General features: G+C 39.2%; 1 protein-coding gene across 1 annotated transcript in view; it reads left to right on the plus strand.

Moving 5' to 3' along the window:
* Positions 1-22,719, plus strand: part of CAP2 (cyclase associated actin cytoskeleton regulatory protein 2) — a 137,287-nt gene that overhangs the window by 17,689 nt on the left and 96,879 nt on the right. The window contains exons 2-3 of the mRNA XM_067752068.1: positions 9,735-9,856; positions 13,363-13,463. Of these exons, the coding sequence (XP_067608169.1) occupies positions 9,736-9,856; positions 13,363-13,463 (222 nt within the window). The 5' untranslated portion in view covers position 9,735. The remainder of the gene's footprint in view (positions 1-9,734; positions 9,857-13,362; positions 13,464-22,719) is intronic.

Here is a 22,719-nt window from a genome sequence, read left to right on the forward strand (position 1 = left end):
GTATTGCTGGGAGTGGAGCCCAGGAATCTGCATTTAGGAAGCTCCATTTCTCCCCAGTGATTCTGATGCACAGAAGAGAGAGGAGCAGTGAGAACTGTGCTCTATTCTGTCACCTATCTTGGCCTGTACAACTGGTTCCGGGAGCGAGGGTTGCGGCCATTCAGAGCAACCTCTGGTTAAGTTTAATTACCACCTATGACTTTGTTGGGAGGTAAGACTGGCAAAGTCCCTCAGACTTAACCGATTTTCAACCGTATCTTTATAAAGAGGAACAGTACCTATTTTTGTTTTTCATAACTTATAAAGGTACAATTTTGCGTACCATAAAATTGGCCCATTTTAAGTGCACAATTCAATAATTATTAGTACATAATGCAACTGCCACCACAATCCTATTTTAGATCATTTCCATCTCTTCAAATAGAAATTTTGTGCCCATTTGCAGTAACTCTCCATGCTTCTTCCCAGCCCTAGGCAACCACTAATCTACTTTCTGTCTCTATGCTTTTTCTAGAGAGTCATTTAAAGGGAATCATAGGATACATGGTCTTCTGGTCTGGTTCTTTCACTTAGCATAGTGTTCTTGAGGTTCGTCCATGTGGCAGCATGTGTCTGTGCCTCATTCCTTTTTATTGATGAATAATAGTCCACTGTATGGACAGAGAGCACATTTTGTTCATTCATTCATCAGTTGATGGACATTTGGGTTGTTTCCATTGTGTGTGTGTGTGTGTGGCTATTGTGACTGATGCTGCCATGAACATTTGTGTACAAGTCTTTGTGTGTGTGGAAATATGCTTTTATTCCTATTGAGTAGGTAACTACAAGTGGAATGGCTGGACAGCATGGTAAATATGTGGTTAACTTTTTAAGAAACTTCCAACCTTTTTCCACAGCAGTTGCACCATTTTACATTCCCACCAGCAATGTAGAAAGGTTACAGTTTCTTTACATCCTTACCAGCACTTGTTATTATCTGTATTTTTGGCTGCAGCCATTCTGGTGGGTATCTTCCCTTCACCTAGGGAATGTATAACCTGGTGGTTACAGATAGAACAGATAACCTAGTGGGCGTCTCATCGTGGTTTTGATTTGCATTTCCCTGATGACTTGATGTTGAGCATCTTTACAGGCAGTGTTGGCTATTTGCATATGTTCTTTGGAAAAATATCTATTCAAATATTTAACCCATTTTTAAATTGGAATACTTTTCTTCTTGTTGAGTTTTAAGTGTTCTTTACGTATTCTAGATACAAGGTGAGCAATACTTCTACTTTATGGAGGGACAAAAGGTCCATGGAAACCCTACTCAGGCTGTGGTAGCCTGGCCAGCAGGGACTCCATGGTTCTTCTTTTTCCAGTGCCAGGATGTGGCCCTTGAGGAACTCCTGGAAGCATCTCTTTGACCTCTGCCTCCTCCACAGCCTAAGCAAGAGCAAAAGGGCAGTGTGGGAGCACAGGAATAGAAAGAGTCTGTAATAGCATATAGGAGTGTAGAAAGGTGGTCGTAAGGGGGAAGGGATGGAGCTCCTTTTCAGTAAAGGGGTCTTACCTCACATTTAGCTAAGGGAGTTCCCACTTCATGATGGGAATGTGACAGGGGTCTGTCCGGGTCCCAGTCAGCATTCAGAGTCTATGATTTTATGTCTTTGCCCTTACCCAGCCTCACCACCCCAAGTCAGGGCACAGCACCAGCCTTCAAGATATACTTAGATGTTCCCTGTGGTCTCAGATTCCACTGGACTCTCTTCTGCTGAAATAGCCCAGTCCGCTGTGTCCTGGTATCCTATAGGGCTGGCTGTCCCCAACAGCCAAACTGTCTGCTCCTCAAGGAAATCATGGTCCTTGAGAATAGAGTCTGTGTCTCATCCACTTGTGTAGCTCCAGCAACCAGCACAGAACATGGCTCAAAACATATTTGCATACAATTGTCTTAAGTCATTGAATGAAGAAGAAGGAATGAGTTCATGTATTGGAAGTGAGAAAACTGATACTCAGGTTAAGTGATCTGCCCAGAGTCACACGGTTGTCAGTTAAGGGATTGGGTCTCAAATTAAGATTCTCTGATGCCAAAAATGCTTTTTCCACCACATCAAGCTATGAGTCCCAGCCTCTTATCTTCAGAGATTGTAACTTAGAGGAGAAATATTTATACTACAAGACTGACCAGGGATGGTTCTGAGGAGTGACGCCACCAGCATGGAGAGGGCAGATGGGATGAGGAGGTAATTTCTGTATGTGGTTTGTTTATGTTACCCTTCTGTACTCTACTCTTGATTTGATGGGCATGACAGGAAGTAAATACCTCAAGGGAGGTTATCTCTGATTTGTGAGACAAGGGATGACCTCTTGGAGGGTTGGGATTCGGAGAATGGGTACAGCAGTGTCTAGAAGGGCCCTGGAAGAAGTGGAAATGGCAGAACTGTGGCAGAGAAGAGGGATTGGGGGCCTTCCATTTGGGAAGGGGTGAGTGGTCTCTGTGACGGGCTCTTAGGAACCTGGTGGGGTGTAGAGCTGGGGTGAGGGCCTTTGAAAATCAAGATGAAGTTTGCTTTTTTCTCCGCAGTGGAACATAGAGGCTTTATAGGAATCAGTTGTCTAATCAGGATCTCATATACATTTTCTCCAGCTCTGTGAAAAATTGAAAGTGTTCTTTTACTTGTATAACTCTCTGCTCTCTCCTATTCTGATTACACTGTTTCAAAGCTCAGAGACTCTTGAAACTTCTTTGCAGTAAAAAGAAAATGGTGGCTTTTTTTGCTGTTTGTGAGAAGCGGGCACCAGAAATTCCTATAGGAAACTAAGGGAAAGATATGAAGGCGGGTACCTTGGCGATGTGAATGTGTCTCTTAGTGAAATAACTCCCTGGCTTGACTGAGCAGGACCTGCTTCCAGCCCCCTCCCACTACAGCTGGGCAGAATATGTATTTTAATCACTTTTGATTTTCTAGATTGTGAGCATTTGCTTAGCAGATAGTGAGGACTAACTTAATGAATAAAACAGGCATATTCAATGAGCCAGTCAATGAACGAATGAATAAATACCATGGTTTGTTTCTTCTATACTGTATAATATTACCCTAATTAGTAATAGTGACTCACAGGATCACTCCCCCCAGTGATTGGTAGTTTCCAGAGAAAAGAAAGAAGGTAATTGATATAGTCTCAATAAAGACAAATAACAAACTAGGAAAGTCTGATATGATGATAGTTTAACAAATATTTATTTTGAATGTGGGTGGACTTATAGAGAAAGTCGTCCATTGTGATTATATTGTGCAGAGAGCTCACATATAAGCCAGCTGCCCTGCCTTACCATGAGACATTCTTCAATTTCCTGTCCTTCAGGTCTATTTTCTATGTAATCTTAGGCTTGTGAATTTTGGAATCGCTTGGATCTGGGTTTCCCTTACAGAACCAGGGGAGAAACTCACCACAATTATTTCTGCACCTTTGGCCTAGTGAGAACTTGAAACCAGCAACCTGGAAGACTTAGCTCTTTTATTAACCTGAAAATGTTACCAAAGGAGCATTTACTAGTTTTATGAATTTGCCATGGGAAATTTACAAAACTCTTTGGACAATGTGGAGTTTTAAAAATTTTAAAATCCTAAAGAAAAAGGAGCTATGGAAAGCCCAAATGTTCACATTAGGGGGAGCAAGGGTGCTCTTTCAAATCACAGGAGGAAGCCACTGAGGGTTTCAGTGGGAATAACTAATCTAGTATCTCGTTTTATTTATTTTATTTTTAAATTTTTAAAAAAAATTTATTTGTTTTTATTTTTGGCTGTGTTGGGTCTTCGTTGCTGCGCACAGGCTTTCTCTAGTTGCAGTGAGCGGGGGCTACTCTTCGTTTGTGGTGCGTGGGCTTCTCATTGTCCTGGCTTCTCTTGTTGCAGAGCACGGGCTGTAGAGCGCAGTCTCAGTAGTTGTGGCTCACGGGCTTAGTTGCTCCGCGGCATGTGGGATCTTCCTGGGCCAGGGCTTGAACCTGCGTCCCCTGCATTGGCAGGCGGATTCTTAACCACTGCGCCATCACGGAAGCCCTAGTATCTCCTTTTAAATGGAAATTTCTCCTACGAAAATCTGGCTTTCCGCCTGATCTAGGATTATGTCGGTGAGTGGGCAGGTGAGGGAAAGGCAGTGAGTGGTAGCCAATTAATTAGTCAATCAAAAAATATTTATAGAATTCTCCATGTGTGCAGCAGCATGCAGACTCAATGGGAGATACAAAGAAAGTAAGATACAGCCTCAGCCCATGAAAAGCTAGGACAGGTCTTCTTGGGAGGCAAGGTGTGCATGTGCTGGCAGAAAAGATGGCACAAGGCAGTATTTTAATTGGGCAGTCTGTCTTGTAGATACCAAGTGTGTAATACAAATAGGCTGTTATTCTGGGCTTATCACCATTTACTCTGTGCCGTGGTGTGCCAACTGTTCAAAAGCAGCTACGAAAGCTGCTTTTATAACTGGTTAGACTGAGGAGTTAGGGCCTTAGCAGACCCCTTATCCCTGAGCATAAGATGGTTTGGTTGAGGAAGTATGAAGGATGAAGGAGTGTTTTTTTCCAAAAATGGCTCCACAGAGATTATGCTTGTGTCCTTCTCAGAGAACTATTTAAAAGCAAAAGAGTCATTATAAAAATGTTCGGGGGGGGGGAACTTTGTGACTACAAAATTACTAATTACCTAGCAAAATTTTTATTTTATAGTAACCATTACACACGGACTTGAGAAAACTCTTTTCGAAATGTTGGAGGAATAAGTACATGGAAGAGGAAAGTGAAATGTTGAAAAAAATAATAATAAGCGTGTACTGACCTGAAGTTTTCAGCTAGTCATTTCCATTGGCCAGACCTAGATGATTGCTTAACATTTCAAGTACACAAAAACTTGATGTAGTGGTATGTAGACCTAACTATTCCCATAGGAGCAATGCAAGATGGGATATCTTCATGACAGTAGCTAACATGTTTGTCACTGACCACGTGCCAGATTTTTTATGTTTTTACATGCATATTTATAGCAATCCTATGTATAGGTAGTACAAAGCAAAACAAAATCAAGCTCTTTTCCCAAAGCCCCCTAGCTAGTAATTCCAAAGCCAGGGCCTCTCTATACTACCCCAGTTAAATATAAGCAAAGCAATTGAGACCTTATAAAAAAGGTTTGAAAGTGTGGGGAACTCTCCCTTTCTGAAAACTGCTGTGAAAAAGGATAGAAATACTGTTTCTCTTCAGGCTTTAAGTGTAGTCATTGGACATTGGACATAAAATTGGACAACGTTAGGGACTAAATATCTGTAATTTAACAATGGGTTTTATAAGATGACCAGTGAAGCCAAAAAAAAAAATTTTTTTTAAACAATGACAGCTACCTTTTTTCCTAGGAAATTGTTTCTAGAACACCTTATTATTACAAGATAGTATATGAGAAAATACTGATTGGCTATATTCTTATTGAAGTGTATGAAGTTTTTGTAAATGTATGCAGTTGATGTGAGAGAAGTTTGAATTCTAAATATTCAGAATGCTAACTTCTTTATTTGAAAGAAACAAACTTGTTTTATAAACTCACCCACAGACAAACAATATGCAATTGCCCATTCTCCAATCTTTTCTACACGCTTGAAAATCACTTATAAGAAAATATTTGGTCAAAAACAAAACATATTACCATGAAAGTTCAGAACATTGGGGATAAAGAGAAGATCCTCCAGAGAGGAAAACACAGGTTACATCTAAAGGCTGAAGAATCAGAATGGCTTTGAACTTCTCAACAGTTGCCTAGGAAGCTAGAAGAAAATGGAGTGAAGCCTTTTAAATTCTGAGGAAAATATCCAGCCTAGAATTCTACACTCAGCCAAACCAGCAGTCAAAATATAGAGATTTTCAGACTTGTAAGGTCTCAAAAAAATTGACCTTTCATGTACCTTTTTTCAGAGGACAATACTCTTCCCGGTTAAAGTGCCCCAAGAAAGAGGATGATAGAGAATCCAAGAAACAGGAGGGCAGGTAGAGGCAGAGCCCAGGTGACAGGTGTGCAGCAGGCCTGCAGAGCAGTCTTGCAGTTGGAGTGATTCTCCAGGAGAGATGCCTCTGAGAAGAAAAAGCTAAGAGAATTCCAAATGTGTTTGGCCCTTTGGAAAGGAGACTTATAGAACTGGGGGAAGAACTTGGAGATGAGTAATTATTTAAGTACAAAGAAAACTGAGAAGCTGAACGACACGGCTGTAGGAAAACAGGTTGTGCAAAACATGGAAGACAATCGTAGCACACCTCATGACTCAGCTGTGAATAATCGTAATTATGTTAACACTGATGATCGGTCACACAAAAATTGTGATATAACGCTATTGGGAGGGGGGACAAGAGGAAATGTGCGTTAATGTGCTGCTGGCGATTGGGCAGTAGAAAAGTATACCCTCATGTTTTTGGTGGGAGCTCAATGGATAATGCCTAAAACTGAAGAAAATAAACAAGACAGAGATAGAACCATGCTATTTAGAGATAAGGAGGTAATTACTAAAAGAAACAGCAGAAATAATTGAACATGGTTGACGCTCAAGACAGAGAATGAAAGGAGGCAGTCGGGACTGTTGTGTTTTTGTGATAAGCCTTGTAGAACTACTGACTCTGTAAATTCTGTGCATTGTTTGATTTTAAAAAAAACTTAAAAAATGAAAGGGGGAAATTCAAATAAGAAAAAAATGACAAGGATGAGTTACACTTCCCATTAGAAAGAAACTCAAAATACTCAAAAATTAATACAAAACAAGGAATTAAGATTAATCTCAAGTATAATTTCCTAAAACATTAAAAAGAGAAAGTCATGAAATTCTACGTTCCTCTCCCTTTTTCTTTCCACCCATCCTCACACTCTGGTCAAATGTTTGTTTATTCTCGATTAGCTGTAGATTATAGGGGAACCTCGGCTTGGGGTTGCCTTCTACTTGAATAGGACGACGAGGAAATCTGGAGGCCAAGTTTGAGCTGCATCATCTAACCCAGTCTCTTGATTCTCTAGCTGTGTATCTGGCTTCTCTTTGCTTCTCCTCAGATTCTTAGAATTTCTTCCATCCAGCCGTCCTGCCATATCCCCCTCCTCTGTTGGCTTCCTGATCCAAGCTCATCTGTCTGTCCACCTGGCCCTGACTCATTCCTTAGCCTGACCTTGCCGCCTACATTTGCTTTGACTGCCCTATCCATTTCCTCAGCCTAATTCTTAATTCCTGGCTCCCACCTCCTCATCCAAACTTGGCTAAATCCAGTTTGGAAAACCAAGGCGAATGGAACTGCCTGGGAAGAATTTGGAGAATCCACAGCTCTGTCCTTTCTTCATTCTTGAGAGCCTGGCTGGCAGCTGAGGGCACATGTGGGGGGAAGTGTGTGTGTGTGTGTGTGTGTGTGTGTGTGTGTTGGGAGAAGAGGGCACAGCTGTCTTGGACTGTGTCATTTTCCCTGGGAATGCTAATGTGTATTTTTGATATCCTGGTATAGTCTTTCTTTTATTTGTTCTTCCGTGTCTCTTAGAAACTGTTCTAAAATTTAAAACCCAGAGGCATCTTTCCAACTTGCATGAGCTGTATTTTGACCTCGTAAGAGGCTGTTGCCAGACGTTAGCTCCTGGTGATTTCACATGAAGTGACATCTGATTCGCTTTTAGACGCATTCCACACCAATCTGCCCAGCCCTGCAGTTTATGGGCTCACTCCTGCTGTCTTTCAACATATGGAGCACTATTAGATAGTGTGAGTTTGAGTCTTGTCAGGGAGGCTGATTAAGCCACAGTCAGGGACAGCAGTCCTATGTGTGAAATGTACCAGGCCTTGCTGAACGGCTCTGGGAGTGGCTGGAGGTGGTTGGTGCTTCTCTGTTGGGGGACAGGGAGCTTGCTAACAAAGCAAACACATTTTTTTCTATCACGGGCTGGGTCTATGGTGGTAACATTTGGCACGTTGAGTAACAGGGAACATAGATAACTGTGAACAGATGGGCAACTATTAAAAGATTTGAGGGGCTTTTATCATTTCTCAATTGGCCTTCACCTACCTACAGGATACCCAGTTCCCTTGTAAGATTACGTAAAGAATTCAATTAAATTTCTTCTTCCTTTTTTTTTTTTTTTTTTCAATTGCGATGGAAGCAAAAGCTCTGACGTTAAGAGGAAGAGAATAGATGAGAAACTTCTAATTTTGAATCCCCTTGGGATTAGATGCTGATTTCAGCTGCGCAGAGAACACTGCCCCATATTTTGAAAGAATAGCTGCTGGCAGTTTCAGAGGAGATGACTTTCCAAAATAGACAGTGAACTCCACCATCCGTATCTGGTGACCATCTGACATTTGGACACAGAAGTACAGAGCCGTCCACATGTCTTGATATGTGTAACCTTGCTTTTAAAAATGGCAATGGCAAGTCATTATTATGCTTAAGCGCAAAACTAGTGGAATACAAAATACAAAAGAGAAATGCATTACCTTGTTCCCAGCAGCAACAGAAAATATTTACACATCTTAGAGCAATAAAATTTCTCCATACTCTGGGGCAGTGTTGTCTCTGGTGCAGGAGCATGCGAGTCCTCTTTGGCTCAGAATGATACCAGGAAAGTTCATAAGAGTGAGAAGGACTCCGGACACTGATTAAGATGAGGCATGTTTCCCTCTCTCTGGAGCAGCAGGCTGATTTGGCCCAAACCAGTCATAGGTTGGTATGGTCAGAGTTATGGTACCTGTACACTGGATCTCATGAACCTGGCCAAATTCGATTGGGTTCCATTCATCAGGGGTGCCCTTAATAACATTACAATCGAGGGCCAATAATTTTAAAGTACTTGTCCTCAAGCTACTCAGTGTAGCTATCTATAATAAAATCTGTTTGGAAGCAGGAAGGATAGATATCCAGCCCCACTTTTATTCTCAGTCCCTTAGCTTCAAAACCCATTTATCCCAGCCAAGAGTGCTGGGTAAATGAAGATCCCTGTGTCCAAAAACAACCCCACCTAAGACTAAATTTTTTCTAGAAATAACTAGCAGCAAAGGGAAATAAGCATTTTTATTATTTTAAATTAAAACTTCCACCATTCAGAAGAATTGTAATTTAAAATAATTCATCAACAAAAATGCTGGAACAAATTATAGTAAGTAGAAGACAGCTCTTGGAGGGGCTGGTCTCTGTTGCCTGCTAAATGATGCAGTTTGATAAACTCATACTTCTGTGCTAGGCTCTTTGGTTTAAGGTAATTGAGTAAACAAGAATTATCAGTGGGTTTAGTGTCCCCTGGAGAATGATACTTTAACAGAAAGAATTATTGGAAATAGTTAAAATATGCTGTCACCATTTAGCAGAAACGTTGGTAATATATGTTCAGAGGCTTTTAAGTAAATACTATGTATAAATTGTATCATAGAACAAAGAAGCATCCAAGGAGACACTTGATCATGGTGTAAAGAGAATGAATATTTGTGTATTGCAGTATGAGGCTTGTAGACATCACTGAAGTGAATAGAAAATAAGCTCAGTATAATTTGTTATTTTTTTTCTGCCCCAAGTTTTATGGGTTTTTGTTTTGCATTTCACCTGTTTTCCTGACATGTAGAAGTGCTCTCTAGGTAATTAAAGCCGTAGCCATTCCGAATAATTTCTGTTTTCCTTCCTGCTGATGGTAAGTTTAATGGTGTCAGCTTGCTAATCCTTCCTGATGCTCACATGGCCTCCATTTGTGCCGGTGTTTTCCTAGGATGGCAGAGATGCAGGGGCTTATGGAAAGACTGGAGCAGGCCGTCGGTCGACTGGAGTCGCTGTCTGCAGGGTTACACCGGCCTCCTGGGGACTGTGGGGAAATTAACGGTGTCAGCGGAGGTAGGGCCACAAACTGTTGTCATTACTGATCTCTATGTGGGTCAATTAATTTTGTCCCCATCACATAGTTCTCATGAAATATTTCTATCAACTTTAACTCTCCTACTCCTTCCTTTATATGTGACCGTGACATTAACCAGATGCAAGCGATCCCTGAAAAAGAGAAAGAGAAAAAGAAAAAAGTCTCAACCCACAAGCCACAAAAATTTCCTGTATCTGCGCATGTTAAGAGCATAATCCATGAGCCAAATGTCATTATTCTTTCGTTTTAATGTTTATGCTGCTCTTCCACATTCAGTGACTAAATATATTATCTAAGTAATTATCAAAAAGAAACTAATGTTCCTTATTAGAATGTAAATTGGAAGGAGTTATCATTCTGCACATTTTAATTTTAAAGAGAACAAGTCATTAAATTTAAGAACTGCAGTTTTAAAGGAAGAGAGTCTGATGTGAAGCCAAATATTACTTCGATGTAACATGACCACATCACGTTGTTTTACTTTTGCCTATTCCTTTACCAAACACATTTTTTAAATTATATGCTAATACCACAATTTTTAAAAAAGATTTTAAAAATTATGTGATCAAACTTATAAAAAGTTAACTACTTCTTTAAAAAAAAATACCATGCACGGCCAGCTCTCTAAGTTATCTACAGTAATTTTTCCAACTTCTTCTTCTCTAAGGTTGCAGATTTAGCAAATAAAAATACAGGATATCCAGTTAAATTTGCATTTCAGATAAACTACATTCTTTTTTTTCTTTTTGATTAGAAGTGTGTTCCGAATACTGCGTGGGATATACTGCATGATACACACTTATTCAGAAATTTATTCACAATTTATTTGAAATTTAAATTTAACCAGGCGATCTGTATTTAATTTGTCAACTCTATTCTTGTCTCACACACATTTCCTCCTTATCTGACCCATTTTGAATTTTGTCAGGCTTTTGGGGCTTGAGAAAAGCCTTGGGGAAGAGGGGGCTTCAAAAAAAGCTTTCACCAGGCAAGAGCCACATTGGTGCTTCTAGAATTTCAGGCGTATTTGGAGCTGTGCCTTGTATTACGTGCCCTGGGACAAAAATTACTGTGTGAGCACAAATGCACAGGCTGGTTTTTTTTCCTCCCCCCACTCCGAACATAATGCTTTGAATGAATTGAAAGGGGGTGTTGTTTAAAGGAAAGCTGCCAGGGGCCTGTAAATTTTTTCTGCATCAAATGAGACATATCTATGATTTCATTTTAAGCCTCTTTTTGTTAACTATGGAGTTGGTATATGAGATTCAGTAGACTTTATTTGTAAGAAAATATTTTCATGTTCTCTTTAGTAACTTTGTTTCCTTATGCCTTTGGCATCAGGTGATCAAAAGACATTTCTCTGAGATTGCTGCCCACAAATATAAAGCCTGTGAATACATAAAGTTAAAATCCAACTCCCAGGAGACTGTGTAGTGTTGCTGAGTAAAAGGAAAAAAAAACAACTCCAATAATTTGAACCTCACTTACACAAAGAGGTAAAGACACTTTGTACTTTCTTCAACAAAAAAAGAAAAAAAGAAAATTAATAAGCTAAGCAAAATTGGAAGGCATATAATTAAATTAGTTAAGTATTTAAACATATATTTTCTAATATAATAAATAATTTCAAGCCAGTTATTAAAGTAAGTTATCTTAAAGCAGCTTAGCCAGCAATTTATTATCCTATTGATAATATGAAATGAAGAAGGATAATTAGTAAAATGTCTGAATGATATTCATCCTAAAACCTTTTACTTATCCTAAACAACATCACTTCCGTTTCTTCTTAATTAGTCAGTTTTGGTGATTTCCTAAATTCTATTTTTAACAAATCCTTAAGGACAGCCTCTCACCTTAAATGTAAACATCACCATTACAATGATGTTGTAACTAAAGTTAATTTTTTTTTAATTTAAAAAGAAACTTTTAGAAGGAACCCAATCCATTACAAATCCATAGTAGGCACAGATCAAAGAACTGCCTTATGAGACTGTTGTTGTGATGTGTTTTATGATATGTTTTCCCCCCACCCTGACAACCAGGTGAGTTTGACTCAACAGTTGAAGAAATATTTTCATGCCTGCCAGTTGACAAGCACTATGACAGGTGCAGGGGAATCTATGATGAATTAGACAGAGTCCTAATCCTCCAGAATCTTTGGTCTCGATGCATTACTATTCAGGGCCTCAAATGCTTTGACTAAGAGTTGCCCAAAGGATGCAGGCTGGGGAGGAAGACAAGCCATTAAAGGCTGCCCGGAGGAGGTGTGAGCAGAGCTGAGTGATGAAAGGCAACTGATATTCCCTTTTATCATTGTCCATTCTGCTATGTAGAGGCCTCCATCACATTTGAAGAGCTTTCTCCCACTTCAAACACCCAGCAGAGACCTCTCAGACCTCTCCCATGGTAACAAGCAGGTTTATCTATTTCCAAATGGATTCATAAGGAATCTTCGGGTTTACACCCCTTTTATGTTATAGGAGTTGGTACATACAGCATTTTGAACCTTAGGATAAGTCAGCTTCAGTATCCTGCTTAGAAGTTAGACCGTAGGTGCAGAGATATGTAAACAGCTGTTTCTGTCACTCTTTTGGCCCGTGGATATGGGCAAGTGGGAACCAGGGAAGAAGAAGGAAGCTTTATCCTATGCATTTATGAGCATGGGTATTCCTGTCCAGTATAAGAAAGGGACTCCTAAGTTTGGGTTTGGATTTTAATAGCCTGTACTGCTGAATTTCTCAATATTATCTTTCTCAGTATTAGGGATATGCAATCAGGGACTTAGACAAAAAAAATTTTTGTTAATTAAAAAGCAGGGAAAGAAATGCAGAGCACACCAGGTTGGGCCATTGTCAATTCAGCTTTTATAGTAATTTGGCAGATCAACATTCACTATGGATTAGCTCACCAGGCATTTTTGTGCCCACCTTTGCTGTCTGTCCCTCCCCTTGGGAAGTGAAGAAGGAACAAAATGTGTGAAATCAGCTTGCTTTTCCTACTTGCCCAGACTTCATCGTTACCTTTTAATTGTCCTGAATAATCTTGGTAACTATTTGCAAGGTGATTATAGCACCTGCACAGGTCGGTATAGAAGAACGTACACTGGCTTTGGATTCATAAGGCGTGTTCAGTTTTTGGATCTGCCGCTTGTTTGGTATAGAGCTTTTAACAAGTCGCGTTCTGTTTGCATCTTCATTTCCTCATCAGTCAAAGTGTGACAGTGCTACTTACCTCATAGGTTTGGGGGAGAATCAAATGAAATTATGTAGGTGAAAGTGCTTACTCTGAAGGATGAAAAATAGGAAAACACTGTTTTCTTGAGCCATTGAGGAGTGTTTAATAAGTACATATTGGGTGAATGAATGACTTAGTGAATAGGAAGAGAATGACATGAATGACATTAAACTTCCATACTACTTATGGCACAGCAGTACCAGCTTTTCACTAAACTACCGGGGAATAACAGAATGTTCTTTTTCCAAAGGTGTGGCACCCTCGGTGGAGGCCTTTGATAAGCTGATGAACAGCATGGTGGCTGAGTTTTTAAAGAAGAGTAGGATCCTGGCTGGTGACGTGGAGACTCATGTGAGTGTTTTCCTCCCCCATTCTCTGTGGAAAAGATGACTGCTATTAAAATTTTTCTAAAATAATGATCATAACAAGGGTTGGTGAGGGAATGGAGAGATTGGGACCCGTGTGCACTGCTGGTGGGAATGTAAAAGGTGCAGCCATCGTGGAAAAGAATATGGCGATTCTATAAAAAATTAAACATGGACCTACCATATGGTCCATCAAGTTTACTTCTGGATATATACCCAAAAGAATTGAAAGCAAGATCTCAAAGAGATATTTATATACCCATGTTCATAGTAGCATTATTCACAATAGCTGAAAGGTGGAAGCCACCCAAGTTTCTGTTGACAGATGAATGGATCAACAAAATGTGGTTTGTACATACAAAGGAATATTATTCAGCCATAAAAAAGGAAATTCTGACACATAGGAAAACATGGATGAACCTTGAGGACATTGTGCTAAGTAAATTAAGCCAGTCACAAAAAGACGCTGTGTGATCTCATTTATCTGAGGCATCAAGAGCAGTCAGACTCATAGAAACAGAAAGTAGAAGGGTGCTTGCCAGGGCCTAGGGAGAGGGAGAAAAGTGGGAACTTGTTTAACAGGTGTAGAGTTTTAGTTTTTCAATGCAGACTAAACTCCAGAAAGAATTCTGGGGATCTGATGCACAACAATGTGAATATACCTGACACCACTGAACTGTACACTTAAAAACGGTTAATATGGTACATTTTATGTTGTGTGTATTTTACCACAATTTTTTTAAAAAGTGCAGCCTGAGGAAAAACAAAGTCATAGAATTCGATAATCTCTGGATTGGTAGAGACTTTTAATGATATCTAGGCCAGCCTCCCAGTTTTAGACACCTTTTATGCATTTTAAAATGTTTAACATCCTCCCTGAGGCTAGTTGTTATTTGCATGCATTTTATGAAAATCTAAAGTAAAAGCCAAACCAATTAAAAACCTAAAAGAGATTTATGACCAGGTTTTTCTTATTTATTTACCTTTGTTTCTTGCAAAGGATTGAATTCCACGTCCATCTGCTTGTAGATTTCTCAGCAATGAGAGAGTCCCAGCAAAATCATTTTCAGTATAGACTCACGGAAAATCTGATTCTTGAATAAAGTTGTGGTTTGTGGTTAAAAACAAACAAACAAACAACAACAACAAAAACGTATAAAGGGATTCTCCTTCCCCACTTAGACTTTATATGCAACACTCAACACCAGTCTTCCAGGGGATCTGGTGACTCAGGTTATACCACTGGTTCCAGATTTGTAATTAAATAGGTGCTTATCTCATCACATTTGCAATGTGTTTGTTCACCACATCTAAGAAAAATGAAGATTCTTCTCATGGCCTCCATTTTTATTAAACATACCTGCTGAAATACTCATTGGCAAAAGAGAGGAAGCGCTAATGTACAGGAGTTCTAGAAAAGTCTGTGTAGTAAGACATATTCACTTCTAATGTATCACAGAGCTCTAGAATTGCTCTGGTCTATTCTTGAGCTTGATGTTTTTGTTTACAGAAACCTAGTCTGTCGTCGTAAGGTAGTGGCTGAGCTGCTTATACTGAGTCATGATAGTACCTGCAAGCTAACATATAAAATGGAGTATTACCCCCAATACACTAAATGAGATTCTTGAATGATTAAAGAACAGTTTACGCTCTTGAAAACTATTACAATAATTATTATATCACTATTATAACCATTAATATTGACATTACCCTTCTGAGGTACACAGTACATTATAATTCTTATTAGTAATAGCTCACAAAATTCTGTGTAATTTTTTTTACTGGGGAATAATGAAGCCTGTAAATATGTATATTTAACTTTGCATTTAAAAAATTGTAGGGTTTGCATACTAAGTAAGTCTCTTCAAGTTACATAGTAAACGGTTCCTTTAAATTCCTTTTAGAACAAAGTGAGTTATAAATAAAGTGTAGCTTGATTTATATTAAGTTCTTTCTTCTTTCCACTCATTAGCCTGAGAACAGTATGACTCAAAGGAAGGAATATTCTCAACAATGAATATGTAATGCTCAAAGAAATTTATGTTTTTCACTAATTAGTTTTTTAAAAAGAAAGGAAGGAAGGTGGGGAAAGAAAGAAGGAAGGAAGGAAGGAAAGAAAGAGAAGAGAAAGAGAGAAAAACACTTGTCATCCAAAAATGTAGACTCTGGTTCTACAACACAAAGAAAAGTACAGGCAGCTATCATCCATCTGCCCATTACTTTAATACATTAAACAAGTAGTTTATTTTTTCTCTCTTATAGAACCATGTGTCACTGACATTAAGCTTGCAGCTGCTGCCTCTCACATAAGCCAGAAGTAAGGGTTGAACTTTGTTCCAAGAACACACCTGTTGCCTAGGAAAAAAAACCCCACATACCTGATTGTACAGTATGGAAATTTGAGAATGACACAAATGTGCATCATGTTAAATCCTGTCCCTCTGCTTAAAAGCTATTTCACAGATACTAATAATGAATAAGGGCAGCCGAGCTATGATTTAACGTCTGTCTTGATGTGTTGGCTGCTGGCTGGGCTTAATTTACTGAACACTCAATAGTCTATTGACAGAACAGACCACAAAAAAGAGGAACTAATAGCTACAATTAGGAAGCTCTGCTGAACCGAAGAACATAACAGGTTTAGAAAAGATTAGATCTTGTAAAGCCTTCTCGTAGGCAGCATAAACCGAAGGGCTTATTTAAATTACCCTCCAGCCCAGGAACACTGACGCAGCTTGCGCCCTTTTTAAGAAATAATAAACAATGCATACTTTTATAATAGATGTTTAGGGTAAATATAGTCCTCAATGTCAAAGGAAAGGATCCCCTAGAAACTGGGCCTACAGAATTCTAAGCCCTTGGTCAGCTGTCATTTACCCTTAAATGGATGACTGTGTTTTTTTTTTTTTTTACAAAGCTGTCCTGTTGCTATTCATGGTATATGGAACTAATCTTGGGTCTATTTCTAAATGATTTGATAATCATGAAACAACTGCAAATCATATAGCTCTTCCTAACTCAAGCCCTTTTTGTAGATTTATAGAATTTACATTTTAATGTTTGTAAGTGTCTGGAACATTTATTTCTTATCATGATTAAAATTGATAAAAAAGAAATATTCTTTTATTAATCAAGAAAAATGAGAGAAACACATTTTTAACAAAAGGGCAATAAAATTCAACGAAAAAGTATAACACGCTACACATGGTAGGGTTAAATCGCACCACACAATATTATGTCCTTGAGTTCCTGGACTTTATAAAGGATGAACCTATTTAGACAATTATTATAGCTGTACTTTTGATGGGTCGTGATTACTCTTCTAGATGTTCCTAGGATTTGTTATATACTTAAATCATCTACAAAATATCTTGTTCATTTTATGCCACGCTGGTTGGGTGACATGTCCAAAGGGTGGGAAAGTAAGAATGATCTCTTCTTGTTTGCATGTGGATTTTAGAACTGGCTCTTACTTTTTATAGAATGACCTTAAACTAGTCCCTTACCCTTCTCAGTAATGAGACTGGACGACATCATTTCCAAGGGCTCTCAGAGCCCCTTTGAGTGACTCACCCGTTGTCTCATGTAAAAAGCATGAGGGAGTTACTCAGTTGCCAGATGAAGAGCTTGAGATAGAACAGCATCATCACCATTAAAAAAAAAATCCTGAGCCATGCCAGGGAAAGTACCTCAATCATCTGAACTTGCAAGACAAGCCGAAGGAAACATGTCAGAAAAAGGATACACAGAACACTAAGGACAACATATCATCCTGCTTTATGACGATATAGAAAAAAATCAGACTCCTTCGTTTAAAAAGACCTTGCGGCCTCCATGAGTCTGTCCTTCTTGGTCTTACAGGTTGTCACTTCTTCCTTTACGTGGACCTATCTCTAGAATAAATAATGAAAAAATGTCTACATATTTATTTTACTATTTGTATCCATATTCTTCCTTGATTTTAGAAAACTTTTGTGGGTAATTTGTACTCACTTAAAAAATGACCATTTGTATTTTTGGTGCTTTATAATCTGGGTCTATATAGAAACCCTCCTGTCCCCACCAAAAAAACAAAGAAATGATCAGAAGCACAAGTTTGGAGTTGACTCAATGAAACAGCCCATTCCGTACAGATCCTCCTCACTGTCCTGCTTGCCTTTGGCCAAGTTGGTCCTCCCATTAACGAGTTTCTTGCTAATAGCTTTAATCTGAACATTTATTTTTATTATAATTAGACATGAATACTTTGGCAATCTCAAGTCCAAAGGATCTGTACATCTTTCACATTCTCCAAATGACAGAGACAAAAAAAAAATGACTTGTACAAAGAATTCTGCATCTAGATTTCATGAAACAGGCTTTATATCAGGGATCTTGCATCTTACAGTCTTGGCCAGTTATGTTAGTCAGAATTATTAGAGAAGGAAATACCTTATAAATCATCCATTCCAATATACATCCTCATTTTTTTCTTTTTTTAAAATTTATTATTATTTTTGGCTGCATTGGGTCTTCGTTCCTGCGTGCGGGCTTTCTCTAGTTGTGGCGAGCAGGGGCTACTCTTCGTTGCGGTGCAGGGGCTTCTCATTGCGGTGGCTTCTCTGGTTGCGGAGCACGGGCTCTAGGCACACGGGCTCAGTAGCACTTGGGCTTAGTTGCTCCGCAGCATGTGGGATCTTCCTGGACCAGGGCACGAACCTGCATCCCCTGCATCTGCAGGCGGATTCTCAACCACTGCGCCACCAGGGAAGCCCCGTTTCTCTTTTTCTCTTTCTTCTTTTTCTCTTTCTTTCTTCAGAGAAGGAAACTACAACTTAGCGAGGTAGGTGATGTAGATGATGTGTCGAATGCAGCACCATGAGCCTATGGCAGAGCCAGAAATCTGGTCTCCAAAGTCTCCATCCATGGTTTGGGAGATGCCAGGCTTAGACCCCCGGGCTGCTGTCTTCCACTGCCTTTGTAGGCACCTGGATCGCTAGTGAGAAGCAATAGCACTTATCTGCCACCTCTTCCTGCCCTCTGCACCCTACAGCTATTACAGTTTGCCCTACTGAATTTCCACAATATATGGAAAGGTCATGACGAAGGTGGGCTCAGGCACAACGGGTGAGGAGAGGGTGGAACGTCAGTGTGACTCATGTCTTTCATGTGTCTCCTCAGAGTAGCACTGAGTGAGGTGACAGGGAGAACAGTGACCTCCAGGATGGATGAACTGTGTCCCTTGTGGGTCTTCGCTTCTCCCCCATCACACTAGCCTTGTCTCAGCCTGGTCATCACTCACTGTGCTGTTGACACCAAATTTGCAGAATTCAGAAAGGTCACAGATAGATCCAGCTCTGTTATTATTTCTTCCCAAGAAGGCGGGGAATTTTTATTCTCAGCATTGAACACACATTTTGCTATCCTACATATGCGTTGACTCACAGCCTGTTCCTATTAAGTCACCAGCCCTAGTCGGACATCCCTGTGACTGCTTTTTAACTCAAGGATGTTTGCGTTTAGAACATCTGATCCCTGTCTCTTTCCTTGAAAATTCTAGTTTCATAGCACATTCAGAGCCGTGGAGAGGCTCTAAATAAGGAACTGGACTTGGAATCTAAGCATCTCTTGAAGGGCCACAGGCATCACTAACCTCCAGGATCTCCCTGTTTACTCCACCAAAAATAAAATACGTTACCAGAGTATTTTGCTCAAACAATGAATTAGGTTCCATGAATCTCTCAAGTTAAGATGAGATCTGTGCTTTTCTTTCTGCTGCTTAAAGGAAACCTTCTAAGAAAGCCTGTGGAATGCCTGTCCTGATTATCCTCTTCTGTTCTGTGTTCACTGGCATTAGCGAAACTTCAGAAGAGCCAAAATATGCAGGGGTGTGTTCTGAGCATGCTCAGGCTGCTGTGGTTGGGGGTGAGCTACGTCACCACCCGCTGGGCCCTCTGGGCCTACACCTGGGGAAAATTAGGTGATTGGGTCTGACGAGAATGGTGTTGCTCTACGTAAAAGCATAGCAAGAATCTGCAACTTAGTCTGTGTCAGGAGTTCCTGAGGGTGACCAGCAACTGTTCTCCAAACATTTTTCCCCTCAGTAATACCCTTTCAGAAGATTGTTTCCCACATCAGAATTTAATCATGTTACCTAGTAGTGCAAAATAGAGGCCCTTTTCCTTTTTTTCCCCCTGTATTTCCTTCTTTCTAAAACTATGCCAATAATGGGAACATTTGCTGTTGTTTTCTTTCTAGACTTCAGGATAGTTGAATTGTTTGCCTGGAGGCTGCTTCAGCATCTAAAAATTAATACTTTGTCTAAAAGTAAAGACCTGATTTCATTTAGATTATCTTGTTATTTCTATTCAAGCAACCATCCCCACAGAACACACCACACACACAGACATGCCCACACACACATGTATATCCACTAGTCACCTAAGAATTCGTTATAATTCTGTATTAACTACACATAAGAAAAAACAGTCTTGGTCAAATATATGGGTGTTCTGACCCAAGAGTCACTCTAACTGTAGGAGATGTGTTTTCAGATTTCTTAGTGTGCATGAGGCAAGTACAAAATATGCTTTTTTACCATTAGTATGTTTTTCCCTTTCCAGTTGTACTTAGATTATGGTTTAACATGGTAAGTTTTAAAATATAACAGTTTATACATTTTATAACTCATTACCAGCCAATTCTTTTTAATATATCAAGTATAAGATGTTTTGGTGATATAAAAAAAAAACAGGGTATTCAATGAATTAATAATTTATCACTTATATGTGTTTGCAATAGAAATCCTTTCCCTTTCAGAAAACGCTTTGCAAAATAAATATTTTAAATGGCAAGGTACTGGGAATGCTGATAGTTGACTTGCAATTGCTTTGATTAAACAGCTTAATATACAGAATAGGTGGTCTGATTTATCCCTTTGGGCCCACCTGTTGAGTGTTGGGATCTATTTCAAGGTTCGAGAAATATGCTGTTTTCCTCTTGCCCTCTCAGTGTCTAGCATAGTAGGTGGTTAATAAATTTTTGCTAAATGAATGATTGAAAATGAATCAAATCCTTAACAAATTATTGAATCAATGAATAGATGAATGTACTGTGGCTGACAGTTTGGATCAAGCAATATCCCAGATGAGGAGTTAAAAGAAAATCAAGGCCAGGTTTTATGTCCTGAATTAGCAAGTGAAATATTGGAGAAACATAGATTCTATAGATTTTTGTTTATCCTGTGTGCACATGCGCGCGCGCGCGCGCGCACACACACACACACACACACACACACACACATCCTGGTTTTGTCGTAGCCCTGATAATGTATGTAGTACCCCCCTCATTCCCTTTATTCTCATTCCTCTTTTATAGTTGAGGAAAATGAGCCATTGAAAGACTAGAGCGCTAAGCCACCTTAAGAAAGCTAGATGAGAATTCATAAGTAATAGGAAAATCCATCAGTATAGTGACTTGTAGCCCAATAGAAATCTCATGAGTGCTATGTGTGACAGGATATTTTTGTGAACCTTACTGTAAGTATTTTAAACTGAAGGTCAGATTTAGAAAAGAAATAGGATTTTGTTTGGTTTTTCTGTTTGCATTGGGTTTTGGCATGTTGCTTTCCCCTTCAATTATTAACATTAAAATGATAGCCATCAGGCAAGAAATAACTTTGGAGTCTAAAAAGAAAATTAAATTTTTGTCCAGGACTTCATGGCATATTTCCAATAACCAGCTCTCCCTGGTTTTAAGAGTCTTTAGTTTTATTTATATAATTTTAAATATCTGGGTGAAAAGTGAAAAATTCAGTAGATTGTCTCAATATGTCCAGTTCAGACAGTCCCAAATTTTAAATGGGGACTCCCACCCCAAAGTTCATCTGCAAGTTAGTTCTTAGAAACTTGGAAGACTCTTGCCCACAGACTTAATGTAAGGGATGGGTGGTTCGTTTTCTATGCAAAGATGCAGAAGAATATTACTCCACGTGTAGTACACAGACCACCACCATCCACAAATTCTGCTAATGGTCTGCTATGAGATGAGTACAAAAATTGTGAGTAAGACGTTGAACACTTTTATAACAATCCAACAAGAGTAATTTTAAGGCTTCTAAGTCTGGTAGTTTAAAAGACTTGGACTTATGCTTTGTGTGTCTGGTTTTTATTCATTTTTCTAGTAAGGTTCTTTTATTTATTTTACAAAACTATCACTCCGTGTTAGATGAGAAATTAAAAAGAAAATCTTCACCGAAGGTTTTTTGAGTAGCACTAGGTAATGCAAAATGTTAGGAAAAACTCTTCCACTATGCTTTTAGTTAGACGAAGCAGGAAAACAATCACATTAAATGAAAAGCATTCATTTGTTATGAATGCTGATACCTAGGCGAGTGTGAATTTAATTAGAGAAGGACTTAGAACTAGATAGGGATTTCTATGCAGATGATGCATACTTTCAGCTGATGTTGGGCCTGGTTCCTTTTTCCTTTTGCTACCAAGCACAGAATTTTTCTTTTTCTTTATATGAGTGTATAATTACTCTCCTTTGATTATAAGAATAACTTCGGAATTGACAAATGGGACCCAAAAAAGGCAGGAAAAGAGATTTTCTAAGGATAATGGAGCAGGAACTGAAAGGAAAGGGTAAAGAGGTGATATATACACTTAAGAAAGATTTGCCTTATTGAAAATAAAGTCTGGAAGGATACTTCTTGAATTTTTAGGGGGTAAACTTACCAAAAGCTTTTACTTCCTAAACATCCATGTCTTTTGAACTTTTTATAACAAGCATGTATAAACTGTTTTCATCAGAAGAAGGGGAAAGGAATATTTGGTATTTTAAGAAAAAATCTTGGAATCGAGGTATTGCCTGGAAGGGATTTCACTGAGCAGCGAAAGACAAGTGAGAAAATGTGGGCACCAAATGGTGTTGATCCCACACAGCTTGGCTGCAGGGTGACCTCGTGGTCAGGAGTCCAAGATGCCTGGGAATCCATAGGGATTCTGGGAACCAGCGTTCAGCAAGGACTTTCCTAGGTTGAGTGTTCATAGTGAGATCTTAGTGTAGATGGACTGATGTCGGGTCTATATGGTTGACAAATGAACAAAATCTGGTTTGTAGCTAAATTTTATAGTCACTAGAGATCGACTTCATTTCCCTGCCTTATTTAAATTTTCTATGTTAGTGACAGAGGCAGTTGTAAAGAAGGGGAAAGAGAACTAGCACTTATTGAGGACCTGGTATGTTAGGCACTTCGTGCA

The sequence above is a fragment of the Pseudorca crassidens genome, chromosome 10 (assembly GCF_039906515.1).
Source record: "Pseudorca crassidens isolate mPseCra1 chromosome 10, mPseCra1.hap1, whole genome shotgun sequence".
NCBI classification, from domain to species: domain Eukaryota; kingdom Metazoa; phylum Chordata; class Mammalia; order Artiodactyla; family Delphinidae; genus Pseudorca; species Pseudorca crassidens.